Genomic DNA, 16,835 nt, shown 5'->3' on the forward strand with positions numbered 1-16,835 from the left:
TCAGAGAAACATTTTACTTACTAGATCACCAGTTTAGTGTAAACGTTTAGTTCAAGAACAGCCAGGTGGAGGATATGCACAAGACAAGCTTTGGGGTAGGGGATCAGAGCCTCCATGCCCTCCCCTGGTACACCACCCTCCTCACATCTCCACGTGTTCATCAACCCAGCTCTCCGAACGCTGTCCTCTTGGATTTTTATGTAGGCTTCATTACATAGTCGTGAGTGATTAAATCATTGGACTTGGGTGATTAATTCAACCTCCAGTCTTCTCCCCTCCCTGGAGGTCCTCGGGGTGGGACTGAAAGTTCCAGTCCTCTAATCCCATGGTTAGTTTTCCTGGCAAACAGCCAGCCCACCCTTAGGTGAAGTCCAAAAGTCACCTCATTCACATAACAATCTCAACACTTGCAAGGGTTTTGGGAGCTTGTGCAGGAATCAAGGATGAAGAGCAAATATATCTTTCTTATGGTCAATTATAATATCACCCTGGCTTAATAAATGACACCAGATTCAAACCCAAGTATCATTTGACCCAATTCTTTGGTTAAAAAGGGTGTAGAAATGTATATTGGAAAGAATCCAAGGACAAACTATCTCAACTCAAATGACACCATCTGGGAAAGATGGGTGGTGTGTCCTGAGGTAGAGCAATAGACAAATCACATGACTTAGAGAATGGAACTGCTGACTACCCAAACTAAGGAAACACTGTCCTCCATACCCGTCTCTACCATACTATTATGTTTTGTTTTCTTTATAGCATTTACAACTATCTGAAGTTATTTATTTATTGTCCATCCCTCCCCAGAAGGACCATTTCTGTCTTGTACATTGCTATATTTTCTCAGGCCTAGAACAGTGCCTTGTTTCAGAGTGGGGGCTTACTAAATATTTGTTGAATGAATGAATTATTATTAACAATATAAAACCCCATAAACTATACTTGAGAGCCAATCTTTCTTCTATCTCCAAAGTCTCTATAAGATTTCTAATCTCAGAGGTACCTCATGGATCTTTTAGTCATTTATTTATTTATTTTCATTTATTTCAGTGGGGAAAGACTAAGGGGTAGGGGGCAGGATACGGAGAGTCCCTGTTTCAATTCAGTCATCTCCCTCTCAGAGCAGGAACTGGAAGCCAGATCTCCAGAATCCCAGAGATTTTCAGCATTACTCTGTTACCTCTGGTTAAACCTCTCTGTGGGGAAGCAGTTTGGGATTATTGCCATGAATGAATTTTCAAAGCCCCTAGAAGAAAGGAAAGCAGTGCGAAGCTGCTTCTAGAATTCAGATTAGCTAAGCATCACATTTCTCCTTCTCACTCTATGGGAGGGAAGGCATAGACTTTGGATCTGATTCTTAGGGCAAAACTGTGACATTCTGCTGTAGCTATGGCCAGAGGAGGTCTACCCGCCTTCAGCTAGGCCATGGGCTCTCCATCATGCTGGCTGTGATTTTGCTCAGTGAAGTCCGTCATTAGAAATTAGGACTGGTTGCAGCCTACAGCCATTAATTATATAAAGGTGGGTCACTGTCAAATCAATAAAAAGTTCATGTTCCAGTGCAGCTTTCACATCTATAGGGACCAGATAGTACATTGAGGTGATGACCAACATAAGTACATAAATAAATGGTTATTTATTTTTAACAAATTGATAAGCAAACATTTGAAGATATTAGTTTCTGAGTTCAATTAAGAGGAATACTTTCCAACAGAACTTTAAAGAAACAGCTTTTTTTTTTTTTTGTGAATACACCCAACACACACATACACATGCTCATTATTAGACACAAAAGCTTTCAAAAGCCAAAACTCTTGGGCTGGAATTCCTTGGATCCTGCAGGGAAGGTGGATAAGGATGAAGAAAGAGGAACCTACTGACTCTATTTAGGAACTGCTCAGAAGTCTTCACCTGCCAGAGTTTTGAATCCTATAGAAGTAACTTTTTGTCAGGAGAGAGTTGTAAACTGTGAGAGTCTTACATCCATTCAACAAATATTTGTTGTATGCCTTCTGGCATAAGACTCAGTTCTAAGCCCTGGGAATACAAAAATGAATAAGGCTTAGTCCCTGCTTCGAGGTCATGGTCTAATGGAGTGAAAGAGGTAAGTAAACAGAGGAATACAGTCCAGGGTGGTAGGCTCTGAGATCCATAGGGGATCTGTGGGGACGTGGAGGAGAGGTCCCTGGGCACAGATTGCAAGATGTAATTCAAAGAGGTCACGCTTTAGAATTTTTCGAATGAGGTTTCACATTTTGGAGCCTCTGTTTTCTCCTCTTTGAAATAGGGCAAAGAAATTTAGCCCAGCAGAGTTGTGGGAATTCAATGATGTAGAAGATACTCAATGAGTAATTTTAAGAAAGAAAAGCAGAATTGAGATAGCAGGGCACTCTTCCCAAATGGTGGTGAGCCACTCTGCTGACCTGTGAGTTTCAACGTTTTTGTAGAGCTTGCGATCATTTCAGTGGTGCTGTTTGTTAGAATAAGCTGAAGAGACTCACCGAGAGAGGGACTGAATTGAAAAAGAAAAGATTCGGAAGTGAATTATTCCTTGGATGTTGTTTCATGAATCTTGGTTACAGAAATTGGGGTGTGCACAGATAATGGGGGATCAGAAAACTACCACCCTGGGGACAATTACAGGCAATTCTGTAACCACCTGGCTTAGATTGAATTCTTGGAAGTAGAACTTCTCTTAGTTTAATAAAAGGTTTCGTGTACACCTGTGGTTTTGTTCTTTATCCCTGGTTTTTCCTCCCAGGCTTATGAATAAGGCTCCAGTTGTATTTCTCCCTCCAAGACTGGCAAGCAGCCTCACCGGCTCTGATTGGAGGCTGGGAGGTGCAGGCTGGGAAAGCTGTAGCTGCCTTCTGCCATCTGCTGGCACTCCCCTGCACCGGTTCAGGGCTGGCTTTACATGGGTTTTAGGGAATGGAAACCACCCGGACAGAAAGTGTGGGCCAGAGAGTGTTTCTGCTTTTAGTAAAAAGAATGAGATGAGAAGATGGCAAACAGATGTTGGTCCAGGAGAGCTTTCCCATCATGGGGGTTTGTGTAAAGATATCACTATCTCAAACATCAAAACCCGTGATTTTTCTGTACAAGTTTGTTTTGTTTGGGGAGAACACAGCAGTGTATTTTATTTTATTTTACTTTATTTTCTCTTATTTTATTTTATATCTTTAGATCATTGCCTCACTGGGTAATTGAATAGACAGGTGCAATTACTGTGATAAAGCACAGTAGGGAAGGGATGTAGGGGAGCACAGAGGCAGAGCATGAATCTAAGCAGAAGAGGGCGAGGAGGTGATGTGAGCTGCGTTTTGAAGATGGTGGCTTATTGGAGACAGTGGTGAGAAGGGCACTCCACCTGCAATTTCCTGTGAAATGTTTTCCTATCCCTTCTCTCTTCCTGTCTCCCTACCCTCCTCTCAGTTCCCACTGGCATGAGTTTCTGCTCTTCCCTTCAGATGAGTGACAGGGATCACCACTTCTCACTCCCAGCCTCACCCACTACCAGCACTGCCTCTGAGGAGCAGAGAACTCTAGATACAAAGCAGGGGAAAGTTGTTAAAATAACAGGTCTTAGACAACAAGCAATTGATCAGTCCAGGGTGATCAACCGAGGCCGGGAGACGCAGTCAGAACCCTGGACATCAGAGAGCAGAACTGGGACGGAAGGTGGGGGCGGGGCGGCTCTGATCCTAGAAAACAAACCACTGTCAATACTGTGTCAGTCTAGATGCTGGATATGAACCACCCCTTTCAGCTTTCAGGCAGGTAGTGTCAAATGTTCAGAAGCTCAGGAATAACATCCTCCCTTAATCTACCTAAAATTCTGAGTAACCTCATCTAGATCCTGAAGTATCTATAAGCTCAAGGATAGAAACTGCAACATTATTTCAAATCACAAATATGATGGGCAACAGTGGGGAAAATGCTTTAGAAAGTATGGTACAGCCTCTGGATAAAGAAGTGAGTAACCCATGGAAAATGATAATTTTGGAAACTGCGCAGTCCGTGAAAAATACTTGTGAAAAGAAATCAAGATCCAAACCTGTGGGAAAAATGTTCAGAAGGAAAAATACTAAACTTCTAATAAAGCTGGTATTTTTCTCTCTATTGTCTGTTTTATATATCATCCTTATGTTACTTTTATAATAGTTTTTGTTTTTTTTTAATATAAAGAAGCCTAAAGATGAAATGTGTGTCCTGATTAAGGCAGAGGCAAAAGTTACCCTAAATAAATATGGACCCCATTTCTGATATGTCAGATTCCATTTTATCCCTAATTGTACTTCAGTTTGTGTGGCATATTCATTTTGCTGGAGTCTGTCCTCAATCTCCCCCTTGCCCACACCCCTCCTCCCACCCTGGATCTGTGGGACGCATTGTGATGTCTGCCCGCTAATTTTGCTGTGACTGGGGCTGGTGTCTGGTTGGTGATTCATGTTTGTTCCTAAGTTGTACATCTGTGTTGGTTGCTTTGAAACAGTGCCCCAGGGAATATGAAAGGCCATTTGTCTCACTGAGACTGCTTCTTTGCACCAGAGAATTCTTCCCTGGCTTCTTCTGAATTCCAACAAGCCCTTCTTTAAGTTTAGGCAGGGTAAAGAAGACAGGAAAAAATTTTTAAAAAAAGAGCAGCACGGAGAGAGTTGTGGTGTGTGGGTCTAGTCCCTGCTTACCTGACAGGACCACACTTTCCTGATATTAACACTGGGCACAGAATGCCCTGTGACATCCACTTTAAGGGCAATGCCTTGTGGACTTACTTCCTGCCCACTAGGAATGCCTCTGGCAGAAAAGAGGGCAGAGTGAGCCCTAGTGGAAACCTTGAATGGAAAAAGTTCTCTGAGTTTGGTAGGCATGCTCCCTTGGCACATCTTCTAAGATTTTAGCACAGGTACACACAGCAGTGATATTCATAATATTTAATGACTGGTCCCTCCTGGGCACTGACCCATTTAATGGTCACAGGCCTTAGTGCTGCAGTTAGAGGACCCCTGCTGTTCCAGACACCAACCCTGTAGTTCCTGGACCACCTGGACGTCCAGTAGGCTCTGGAGGGCCTGAGGCAGTAGCTGGCTGCTGACTGTTACAAAACTATTTCAATGTTTTCATGTCCATAAAGGCTTTATGGACACAAACCGAATGAATAACAACACCGTGAGGGCACATGAAGTTTCAAAGCTCATGCCCCCTCTTAAGCTTTATGTCGTCCTGTCTTCACCTAAGATCCCACCCTCTTTGTCCTCAAGAAAAGTTCAGAGCCAGCCTTAGGTCCTACTCGTTCTACAGGATTCGAGTGGCACAAAGGAGCCCTTATCCACAAAGCAGCTCGTTATGTTGCTCAACAACTCATATAGATCTCACCCAAGGAGAGTGTGCAAGTCAGCTTTCATTATGTTTTCACTTGCTACAATGTATTTGGCTCACAGCAGAGCCCTGCCTCCGGGCAGGCTGGCAAACAGGCTGGTGTGTGTGAGTGATGGCCCACCTGCCTGCATGCCTGGCAGACTTCAAAAGGCAGCCCCCTCCCAGACCCTTAGCCTACTGTGAAAATCCATCTGCAGTGTCTTGGAGGCCCCAGCACATAGTGCATTGTTATGGCTCTTCCTTGTCCTTTAAACCAGAGACTCTCACCTGCTGCATCTTATCAGACACCTGGAGCTTGTGGGTTGGCTGCAGCAGCTTCTCGGAATGGTCTCCAGGGAAGCACGATAGCCCTGCATTCTGGCATTTCTCCTTTCAATGAAAAGGTTTCTTGTTTCAACGAAACATACAGCTTCAGGGTAATTTGCTGCCTTCCCTTTGTTCATACAGGTAACAGCCAAGGTTGCTCATAATCTGACTGACTCTACATACAAAGCACAGACTTTCTTTGAGTCCAGAGACTGAAGGAAAATTGCACCCCATCACCCAGCAAGCTGTTCTGGAACTCTGTGATTAGGGAAGCCTGAGGTTGTAGAGAAATGAGTTGGAGGTCTTCGGTGTCCCAATTTTTGCTCTACAAATGACAAGCCTGTGACCTTGAGCAAGGCATTTAAAATCGCTCTAAGCTTCATTTTCCTCAAAAGTAGAGTGGGATCTACTTGCACAGGGCTGTTATGAGGGGTAAATGACTATCAAAAAGCAATTTGTAAACTACAGAAATATAAGCAAAATCCACCCAAAGAGAGCAAGTTGTAAGAACTAGCAAAAAAAAAAAAAAAAAAAAATAGAAGCATGCATATAAAAATAAATTATGGCACTGGATGAGTACGAGGTGTGATAAAAAAATACAGTGGATGTTTAAATTAAAAAAATATATATTACAGTAGAAGACACATTGCCATGAATCCCCCTCACAATACTCCCCCTTGCTTCGAAAACACTAATCCCATCGTTCTTGCCGCTTCTAAAGCAGTTCTAGAAGTCCTCTTTCGTGAGTGTCTTCAGTTGCGCTGTCATGGCGGCCTTGATGTCCTGAGTCAATTCAAAACATTTTCCTTTTATGGTCATTTTGACTTTGGGGAAGAGCCAGAAGTCGCACGGTGCCAGATCCAGTGAATAAAGTGGATGAGGACACACCATAATGTTTTTATTTGACAGAAATTGCCGTACCAGAAACAATGTGTGACACAGAGCGTTGTCATGATGGAGGATGAAGTAAAGACACTCACGAAACAGGACTTCCAGGACTGCTTCAGAAAGTTGCAAGAAGGATGGGATAAGTGTGTTCGAAGCAAGAGGGAATATTTTGAGGGGAATTCATGGCAATGTGTCTTTCACTGTAATAATTTTTTTTTTCATTTAAACATTCACCGTATCTTTTGATCACACCTCATATAAAGGAAGCCCACTATTGTGGTCTGACTTGGAGAAGAGAGCATCCCCAGCTCCATCCCTTCTCTAACACCTCTCTGAAGAGCTTTAGTCGCAGAGCAGTGAGTGGTCTGGAGAAATGCTAGGCAAGAATGTTACCGTCAATTTGTGGCTAAGGGAGTTGTGCATGCAGGGAAAATGAATAGGGGATGCTGGAGAGCATGGGAAGGGTAATGTCACCAAGCCAGTGTCACTAGGGTAATACCCGGATGGGGGGAGAGGAAACAAGAGACAAAATCTCTGCTGCTTCCGCCTGTGTGTTCATTGATCAAAGCTTGTTCAAGTAAATCTGAGCTTGAGGGAACCTTCTCCGATTGAAAGAGATTGCTCAGAAAGCTTCATGGTGCCCCTCTGTGGCAGCCAGTGGCTGTCGCCTCCTCCAGAGATAAAACTCTGCAGCCCTGGTGGATAATTTGTCATTATCAGATTAATTCATTCTCTGTGCTGAAACTTGTATATGGATATTGAATCTCAGGTTGGGCCTCCCATCTATTCAGCCGGTGGATGTTTTCAGTAAAGCACTGTGTTCCTGAAACACTTAGAAACATGCATATTGTGTCTTTAACGAGACTGTGGTATTTACTGATGACAGGAAGAAGTCTCCCAGCTAGGTAAACTCATTCAGTGGTAGTAGTTAGAGCTGTGTTAGTGCTGTCCCTGGTGATGCTTATCATCAAATTATTTTATGGTTGGCTCTTACTCTGAATTTGTCAAAGTTGCTCATGCACTGAAAGGCCATGGGAATTTGCTCTGGGGTTCGAATCCTGGCTCCACTCTTTGCTAATGATTGAACTTCGGTGGGACTGTTTTCCTTTACACAAAATGGGAAGAATAATGACTGCAACTCAGAGCTGTTGGGGAGATTAAAACTTTCCATGAAATGTGAAGTTTTATGTGAAGTGCCTGGCACACATTGGTTCTCACTGTACGTATGTCAGATGCCCTCCTCCATGGTTCTCACGTGACCTGAGTTTTCTGTTTTCTCTTTTAAGCTTTGATGTGGAAAATGGCCCTTCCCCAGGTCGGAGCCCACTGGACCCCCAGGCCAGTTCTTCCTCTGGGTTGGTGCTTCACGCCACCTTTCCAGGGCACAGCCAACGCCGAGAGTCCTTTCTCTACAGATCAGACAGCGACTATGACTTGTCACCAAAGGCGATGTCGAGAAATTCTTCACTTCCAAGCGAGCAGTGAGTACAAGCTCTGTCTGGCTTCCAGTCTCACACTTACCTCATCTTTAACCCTGTCACAGCAGCAGCAGCAGCAGCAGCAACAACTATTCCCCTTTAGTCTGTGGGAAGGAGGAAGGAGAAAAATGCACATGAGCAGAGGTGACAAAGGTGACCATCTTGAGGGCATTTGTGCTCTATAGCTAGGGTCTGCAAAGGTATTAAAAAACCTCAGTCACATTGTTCAGTTTACATCTGTTATTGATACTTTTTTAAAAAATGTCACTGGGCTTCATTTCCTGAACTGCTGAATCCCTTATGGGACGGGAACCTTAACACTTTTTGCAAATCACGCTGAATTTTTCCACAGCACGTGCAGTTTGCATGAGGCCACAGAAGAGACAAAAAAATGGTGGTTGATGACATGCATCCTCTCTCAGTGGCCTTTGCTTGGTGACATTCAATCGTCTGTCGTTCAGCCTCCTGTCTGTGTCTTTTCTCTGGACCCTTGACACAATGCTTACTTGTTGCCAGGCTCCTTGGTGAGACATATTCCACCGCCTTATTAAGCACAGCTGATGTTTCTGTTTTGCTGCTATTAATTGTAGATCTCTCATTTTTATTTAAAGAACAACGACAGGGTTGTGTTACTTGTTTATTAAATTTTTGAAACCAAATAAAATTGGATGCTGAAATGCATGCCTTAAAAAGTTTCTGGGCACATATACAATTGTTTTTAACATCATATGTTATAAAAATATCAGTAACTCCCTTAACGCTCCAGCCCGGAAAATTCCACTGGGCTTTCTTCTACTATTGGAAAGGAAGCTAAAAAGGGTCACCCCACTGGAAAGGGGCAGGGGGGCATTTTAAAGTTCCCAGTAAGAAAATATTTCCCAGGGCATTTCTGCCAGCCATTTTTAATAGGTGTATCCCTGCCCTAAAACATCTCAAGCATTGAGTGGGCCAAAATTCATTTATTCACTCATTTGGTAAATATTTACTGATTCTCTCCTATGTGACAGACAGTGTACCAGTCCCCAGGGATACAAGATGAACAAAACAGTGGAAAATTCACAGATGAGTTAAAAACAGATATTCTCAAAAAGGTTCCATGCTTTCGGAGAGGCTACAGTTAAATAAGAAAGATAAGGGGAACATCCACATAACTCTATTACTAGTGGAAGGAAACATGTAATGAGTGCTTACCAAGAGGCGAGCTGCATTTACAGATGTTATCTTTTTTAAGCTTCACAACAGTCCTGTCAGGTCAGTACAGTTATTATCTCCACTGTAGAGATGACGAAACTGAGACTCTGAGAGACTGAGACATCTACCCCTGTCCCATGACTGTATGTCACGCTATATCCCAACATGCAGCTACGGCTGACTGTATTCAAAACTGTTGGACTCTATCTGCCTATGTTCTTCAAACTGCAAAGCAGAATCTCCTACCAGGTAGAAGACGCATGAGTGCACAGTTCAGGTACCTGGAGGAGAGGTGACCACTGTGCAGTGGATCATATAGAACCAAGTAAGTTTCTGACCAAGGTTTGGAGGGGGGCTGTGACGGTGAATATACCTGGAGTTCTCTCTTCCACTAAGAGAAACACCTTTGGGGACTTCATATGGGGGAAAAGCACAGGAAATGGCATGAGCTCAAAGTAATTAGAGCTTCATTCACATAATGTCTCATAGATGAAAGACTAGCGTTGGAAGGCAGCTGGCAGTTCCCCAAACTCATGCCAAAAAGCCTCATAGGCCTCAGGGTCATTCCAGAGGCTTCCCAGAAAGTTCCAATCAAATTTCAGATTAAACCCTGGTGATTCTGTACTTAGAATCAAAAGGTTATAGAAATGTTGAACTTGAATAGACTTTAATGATCACAGTCCAACTCAGCCTATAGCTGTAGAAACAGAAATCTAGTTCTGAATGAGTCTGCAGCCGCGGTCCTAAATACCAATGGTTCCATTTTACCGACCAGCAAAAATTTCCCCCAACTTTAGAACCAAAATAGTGTTGCCAACTTTAGATTTAGGCAAGTAAAGATTGTACAGGTAAGTTATCTAGTATCATTCTCAATCTTTTAATGAGAATAACTTTTTAAAATAAAAAAAGTAGGAAGGCACCCTTTTATAACAAACAACAGCTCTTCTCAAGAAAAACAGCTGGCAATATCATGTCACCCTCTCAAGGATACTAGGAACAGGATCCGTTCAAATCTTTAAGCGAGTGAAAATAGCACTGAATTTGGTTTAACAAATATTTCAACATTATAGTAAAACTTTTATGTATTTGTCAGTTGAGGTGTTTATATTCCCCAACACAACAAGAAGTGGAGTTTGAATAATATCCAGATTCTTCTGGTATTTCCTTTTACCAGGACCATGTTGAAACATCCAGTATCACACAGGTGGTATCTGGTGCTAAACTGGAAGTAATGCTCTCAAAGCGATTTCACCCGAATATTCCTCTTCAGGGTGAATTGAAATAAATAGAGGGACAGCAGCCCCCAAACCTCTGACTGCTTCCCTTGCCTTCCATACATAGAGCCAAGAAAAGGAGGACAGTGACAGGAGTGACGTCTTGACACAAAGGCCATTGCTTCGGGGCTGCAGGATGTCCCCTGCTCAGGAGCCCCTCATACCCAGCACAGACCAGTCATGAATTTATAGAAGAGGTGGACAACTTGACATAATTTCTTTGCATTAAATCCTAGTGGGAGAGACAACACTAGCTTTTTAAAATGTCTCATCTGAACTCTTTCAGAAGAGTAAGAGGAAACTCAGCCGGAGAGAGTCAGTGCAAAGAGTAAACATGTGAATGGAAAATTAAAAGTGGCTTTAACTTTTACCAATAGAAGAGAGATTGACAAAAGCCTTTCTAGTAAAGAACACAGATCACTGTTGGCTCCCAACAGGAAATTTCAGATGCTTTCCTAGATGGGGCAATAATTTGTTGGTTTCTGTTCTGTTCCTGTGTTGTAGTCATCTCTAACGTAATGCTTTTGTATCTGTGGTACAGATTTCCCAATGGGAACGGAAAGTACTGGAAACTGGTGAGGCCAGTGATATTGCCCCAAACTGTGGTGGGAACCACCCTAGACAGAATCCAGTTTTGATTTTCCACCTGCAAAGCCACAGGGAAGGAAGAGCCGTGTCTCTTTCTTTGGGTCGTCTCATCTGCAAAGCTTTATAAAGACAAGGAGCTCTTTAAAGACACCATTTGTGTGAGGACGAAGAAGTGTCTAGAGAGTAGTCAAGGGAAATGAGACCTAACAACCAAGAAGAAAAGCAGAAATAACAGCCCACTTAAATTTAAGACCTATTGATTGATAGACTAACAAAAACCATAATGTGGTATCTAAGACGTGCGTGAGACTTAACTGCTATCACACTTACTAGCACCATGACTTTAAGACATTGAATCTCTTTTATAGTGTGTAAATTATCTGTAAATAAAAATACACATTTATTGAGCATTTCCTATGTGCTGCGTACTATTTAAAGTACTTTACACATTTTAACTCATTTAATCCCCATAATCCCAATGTGGTTGGTACTGGAATTTTCTTGTCTTAAAGATAAGGACATTGGAGCACAGACGTTAAGTAACTTGCCCAATAAATGGGGGACCAAGGCTTAAATCCAGGGAGTTTAAGTGATTAAACCGTGTGGCTATCTAGTATATAAACAGACACTAAATGAGGATGAAAAATAAAAATAATGATATTAATTTCTGTTCTGCCTCCCTTTCCAACTGTTTTAAGGATCATATTCATTCTTTCTTTTTAAAACAATCACTTACCTTTAGGCACTTTGTCAACAAATAGGACACCTCCTATGTCTTCAAGGGAGCTAAAAGTATAGGAAGTCAGGGCAGCTGGTTCGCTCAGTGGTTAGAGCACAGCGCCCATAACACCCAGGTCACCAGTTCAATTCCCACATGGGACAGTGAGCTGCGCCCTCCACAACTAGATTGAAAAAAACAACTTGAATTGGAGCTGATGGGTCCTGGAAAAACACACTGTTCCCCAATATTCCCCAATAAAAATTAAAAAAAAAAAAAAAGGAATAGGAAGTCAATAGGCAGTTTTAGTACCTGCAGGTAAGGGTAGTCATAGAAAGGTGTACCCAGGACTTTGAGAGGTCGAGCCAGGCGGGGCAAGCGGCCTACCTTGAGGACTTACAGCTAAGGTAGAGGAGTTAGCCACGCAGAAGGGTGTGCAGGCGAAAGGGCCACGTGCTAGCTAACTCACTCTAGTTGGCAGGAGCAGGGTGGGGAGCCACAGCCCAATATGGCTGTGACAGCGAATGGGAGGGGATGAGGAAGTGGTGGAACACAAAGCTAGAGAAGTAAGCAGAGGCCTCGTCATGAAAGGCCTGTACTAAGGAGGTGGCCTCTGTGATGCAGGCGAGCAGTTGGGAGCTGCTGGAAGCTTTGAAGCAGGAAAGTACAACATCAGAGGAATGTTTTTGAAAGATCGCTCTGATTTTGGTATGAAGAGGAGTTGGGAGGGTGGACAGGCCTAAAGACTAGTGTCCAAGAGCCAAAGGAGAGGCTGCTTTGGTAATCCACATAATAGAGGATGGACACCTACCTTAGAGCAGATCCAGTGGCAGGTTAATAAATGTTTGCAAGTTAGGATCAACAGGGGTTGGTGGTTGATTGTGGGATGAGAGACAGAGAGGTTTCAGGATTGACCAACAAGATAGGTGGTTGCACCATCCCCTAGAGTCGAGAACATTCTCTTATTACATGAAATAATGTGTATGAAAGTGCGTTGTAAATGGTAAAGCACAATATAAATAGTTCTCTTGATTCCAACGAGGGCGGACATGACTATCCTATGGAAGTTCTCACCAACTGGGAAGATAGACCTGCAATTCTTTAATTATAATAATGATGCTGCTGCTACTAATAAGAATAACTATAACTAAATAATTAAAGTGCTTTTTAGCTGCCAAGCACTGTTGTAAGAGTTGTACATGTATGATAACTCATTTGCTTCTCACAACACCCCACTTTACAGATGAAGAGAGTGAGGCATAGAGAGCTAGCCTGATGTCTCATAGTTAGCAATGGTGCAACTGGGAAACAAACCAGTGTGTGTGGCTCAAAATCTGTGCTCTTAACTGCAATAGTGTATGTGTCTCTACAAAGCAGACTAAAATCAGTGTTACAAGAAAAATATAAGTAAAATTCTGTGTGGTAGGTATGAAACAAAGAAAGGTGCAATGAATAAAATCCAAAATGCAGTAGGAAGTAGCATGTGCTTTCTAGAAAATCATTTCATTATTTAGAGTAGGCCTACACTCAATTCTAAGACGCTCACTATTCTCACCTCCAATTATTTGATCAAAATGTAATGTGCTAGTTTTGTCACTAGATGGTGCTTGTGACACAGTTCTGAAACCTGGCCTGGCCTCTTCGCTTAAGAGGCATTGCCCACTTGAGTGGTTTGAATCTATCACTTTCATAACCGATCAAGTATTTGGTTATTTCCATGTCATTTTATTCTTAATTATCAATATATCAAATTATGATTTAAAATTTTAGAATAGTTTCATAAACAATCTGGCTGTACTCAAATAGGAGTTTGTTTTTTCCTCAACTTACCTATGAATTATCTCTAGCAGCTATTGACATACAGCATTAGCTCTTGCAGTTCAAATCCTTTAAGGGAGCCAATGCTGGGGGTCTGCGAGTCCATCCCTTGCTTCTGAATGTTCTGCTCTGTTAAACTTCAAAAGTTCGGTAACGATAAAGTCATGTTGACATGGCGCTCTCTTAGTTATTTGTTTATCTCCCTTTAATCATTACTTTGTACAATTTTAGTAACTCCCTATTATGCAACAATATATCAACTTTTGGTACTATATATGTATTAGATTTGCTTATATTATTTAGCGTTTGTGGAGTATGTAGACACCAGAAAGCCAGGAGTCATAGATGATCTGCTTAATTCTAACTCTATTACCTTATATCCAGTTCACCCTAATGTCTTATGAACAATGTGAACTTCACAGTAGAAATCTGAACAAATAGCTACATATTCCATCCCTCTAAAGTTCATCTGAAGAAAATAGGTTGGGAAGAGGCGGTTCTCAATACAGTTCACCACCCTGCATGTATCACACTGCTCCTCTCTTCATCCTTTATTCTGTCTCTCCTTTCGGCTCCTCTCCAAGAATCCTGAGGTTCTTCCTTTGGTTCTCTCTCTCTCTCTCTCTCTCTCTCTCTCTCTCTCTCTCTCTCTCTCTCTCTCTCTCGCCATATATATATATATATATATATATATATATATATATATATATATACATCCTACCACCTCAGCAAGCCACCCTCTGCCATTGCTTTAATAGTCCCCACTATTGCAGGTAACTCCTAAATTTGCAGCTCTGATTCCCATATTTCAGCCTTTCCACTTGATGACTATACCAGGATATCTTAACAAGTATCTTAAAACACAACCTGTGGGAAAGTGATACATCTCCTCCCGCAACCTCTCCTCACTTTCTTGTTTCTTCTACTCATGACTTCACTAGTTTCCCGGATACCTATTTTGTAAAACTGAAAATAATATATCTCTATGACCACTTATCCAATGCAATGGCCAGTTCCTGGCAAGACGTTTAGAGTCTCTTCAAATTGTCTTTTCCTAGTTCTTCTCTGCCTCACCTATTTCTTCTCATCTGAATGACTGGCAGTAGCTCCTTATTTTCCCAGCTCTTCCTCTCTAACTCGTCCCTTCGTGTCATTTACTTTCTAAAACATTTTTCTGTTTGCCTATCTCACTAAAAACCTGAACTGGCTCTTTTCTTGCTACTGAGTTAAGCACCAACTCCACAACCATTGTTGATGCTGTCCATAATATGGGCATGGGAAGCTTCTAGTCTTGTCTTCTATAACTGTCTATAGTTAATGCAATCAGATCTACCCAAGCCGGCACCAGGCATCTCGGTGGGTGAATATGTTCAGTAGTTTCCCATTTCAAAGCCTTTTTTCTAGCAATGTCTCTCATTGGTAGCTAGCATGTACCATGCGTGCCATTTAAAACCTGCCCTTAAAAATTCATGTCACCAAAAAAAAAAAAAAAATCATGTCACATGCTACCGGTTCAATCAAGCCTTTCCTACTTCCTCTAATCTGTGGTTGTCACCTCTCCTCTGCACCCCCCATTAAGTATCCGTTGTTTGTATTTCTTGTTCTATGTTTATACTATCTATTGCACTATTTTGAATATTTTTCTGTCTCCCCTACTGGGTTTTAATTTGGGATTATGGATTCTGTATAATTCAATCTGTCTACTATGCAGAATCATTGTAAAATAGGAAATATAGTGGTTAAAAGCATAGATTTTTGGAATCAGACAGTCTCAATTCTTCCCCTTAATATAAATCTGCTAGTTAAGCAGTTGTTTGACTACTCTGAGCTGTGATATCATCTATAAAATGGGAATTGTAAGAGTACCTGCTTCAAGTCTTGTCACAAGAATTAAAAGTGATAATGCATATAAAGTGCTTAGCACAGGGCCTGACGTCCAGTAAGCGTGTAAAGCATGCTTACGCTCGTCAGTGTGCTTTTTATAAGTCACTGTGCAAAAGTGGATGCACAAGAAGTTTAGCAGATTGGATTGAAGGGGGACTTCTAGCTCAAGACAAAAGTAGGAAGGGAAATATTATGTTAAATAAGACCCCAGAGTAAAAGCCTGTGTTAGAGGAGAGACCCACGTGGACATAAGTGTTCGACTCTGGGTCCCCAGGCCTCACACAATGCTTGGTACGGGGCAGATGCTTAATAATTAATGGTTGCATTCACATAATTAACTAGTAAGGCGCCATATTTGTATGGCGATCATGAGAACAAAGTGATAGATCAGACAGTAAAGGCAGCTCATTGTCAAATGACCTCTGTGTGACTCACACTGTGAAAGCAAATTGGCCTGATTTGGTGTCTGCAGCTCAGGCCGACGTGTCTTCTAATGACTTTCATGGAGAGTTTGCTGCATGTGGGCTTAAGTCGATTTATCATCGAAGCGTGTGCCAGAGAGAGAGAGCATTTCTGAAAACACAATTTTGACTGTTTCTAAGTAAAGATTTACATAACACTAGGTACAGCTTAATCGGATCTTTGGACAAAATGAGCAACAATGATATCGTAATAGTAGATTCAGTCCGCACACTCCCCATTAAAAGCTTTTCCCTGGGTACTTTAAGAAAAAAGTTCTATTAAAAACAAAAGTAATGGGATTCCCAGACAGAAATCTGTGTTTAAATGGCATTAAGGCTGTGGTTCAAATCAACAAAAGCCAGGAAATCCAAAGTTAACCTTTATCCAGACTGTTATACCATTTTTTCCAACTCTGTGTGTGCCTGTGAGCAGCCCTCCCTTTGAATTTCCTGGCTCTGGCAACCCAAATCCACAAGTCGCTTTGAATTACAGTACTCTGGGTCTACTATTTAATGGGAGTATACCCTGAGGATATATGCTTACGTGCTAATGCTTTTATGTGTAGTCACTGTAAATCTACATGCCATGAACCTAAGTTGTTTTTTCTTTTTTTTTTTTCTTTCAAGTTCCTGAGATCCCCATTTATGCTTCAATCAGTCCTGCCTTATGTCTAGGTAGAAGGACTTGTATAACATTTGCATTGCTAACACTGATAAAGGTTAATATTGTGATTCAAATGCATTTTTCAATGTTTCTTTTCTCTCTTTTCCCCAGACATGGCGATGACCTGATTGTAACGCCTTTTGCCCAGGTATGTATGTATTGTGCTAGCCCTGGGTCACTCTC

General features: G+C 41.9%; 1 protein-coding gene across 8 annotated transcripts in view; it reads left to right on the top strand.

Moving 5' to 3' along the window:
- Positions 1-16,835, top strand: part of PDE4B (phosphodiesterase 4B) — a 565,055-nt gene that overhangs the window by 440,222 nt on the left and 107,998 nt on the right. For all 8 annotated transcript variants that reach the window (XM_074334882.2, XM_074334883.2, XM_074334879.2 and 5 more), the window contains 2 exons: positions 7,863-8,057; positions 16,764-16,800. In XM_074334882.2, the coding sequence (XP_074190983.1) occupies positions 7,863-8,057; positions 16,764-16,800 (232 nt within the window). The remainder of the gene's footprint in view (positions 1-7,862; positions 8,058-16,763; positions 16,801-16,835) is intronic.

Source organism: Rhinolophus sinicus, chromosome 14, assembly GCF_057876585.1.
Source record: "Rhinolophus sinicus isolate RSI-liver-muscle chromosome 14, RSI-T2T, whole genome shotgun sequence".
NCBI lineage: Eukaryota > Metazoa > Chordata > Mammalia > Chiroptera > Rhinolophidae > Rhinolophus > Rhinolophus sinicus.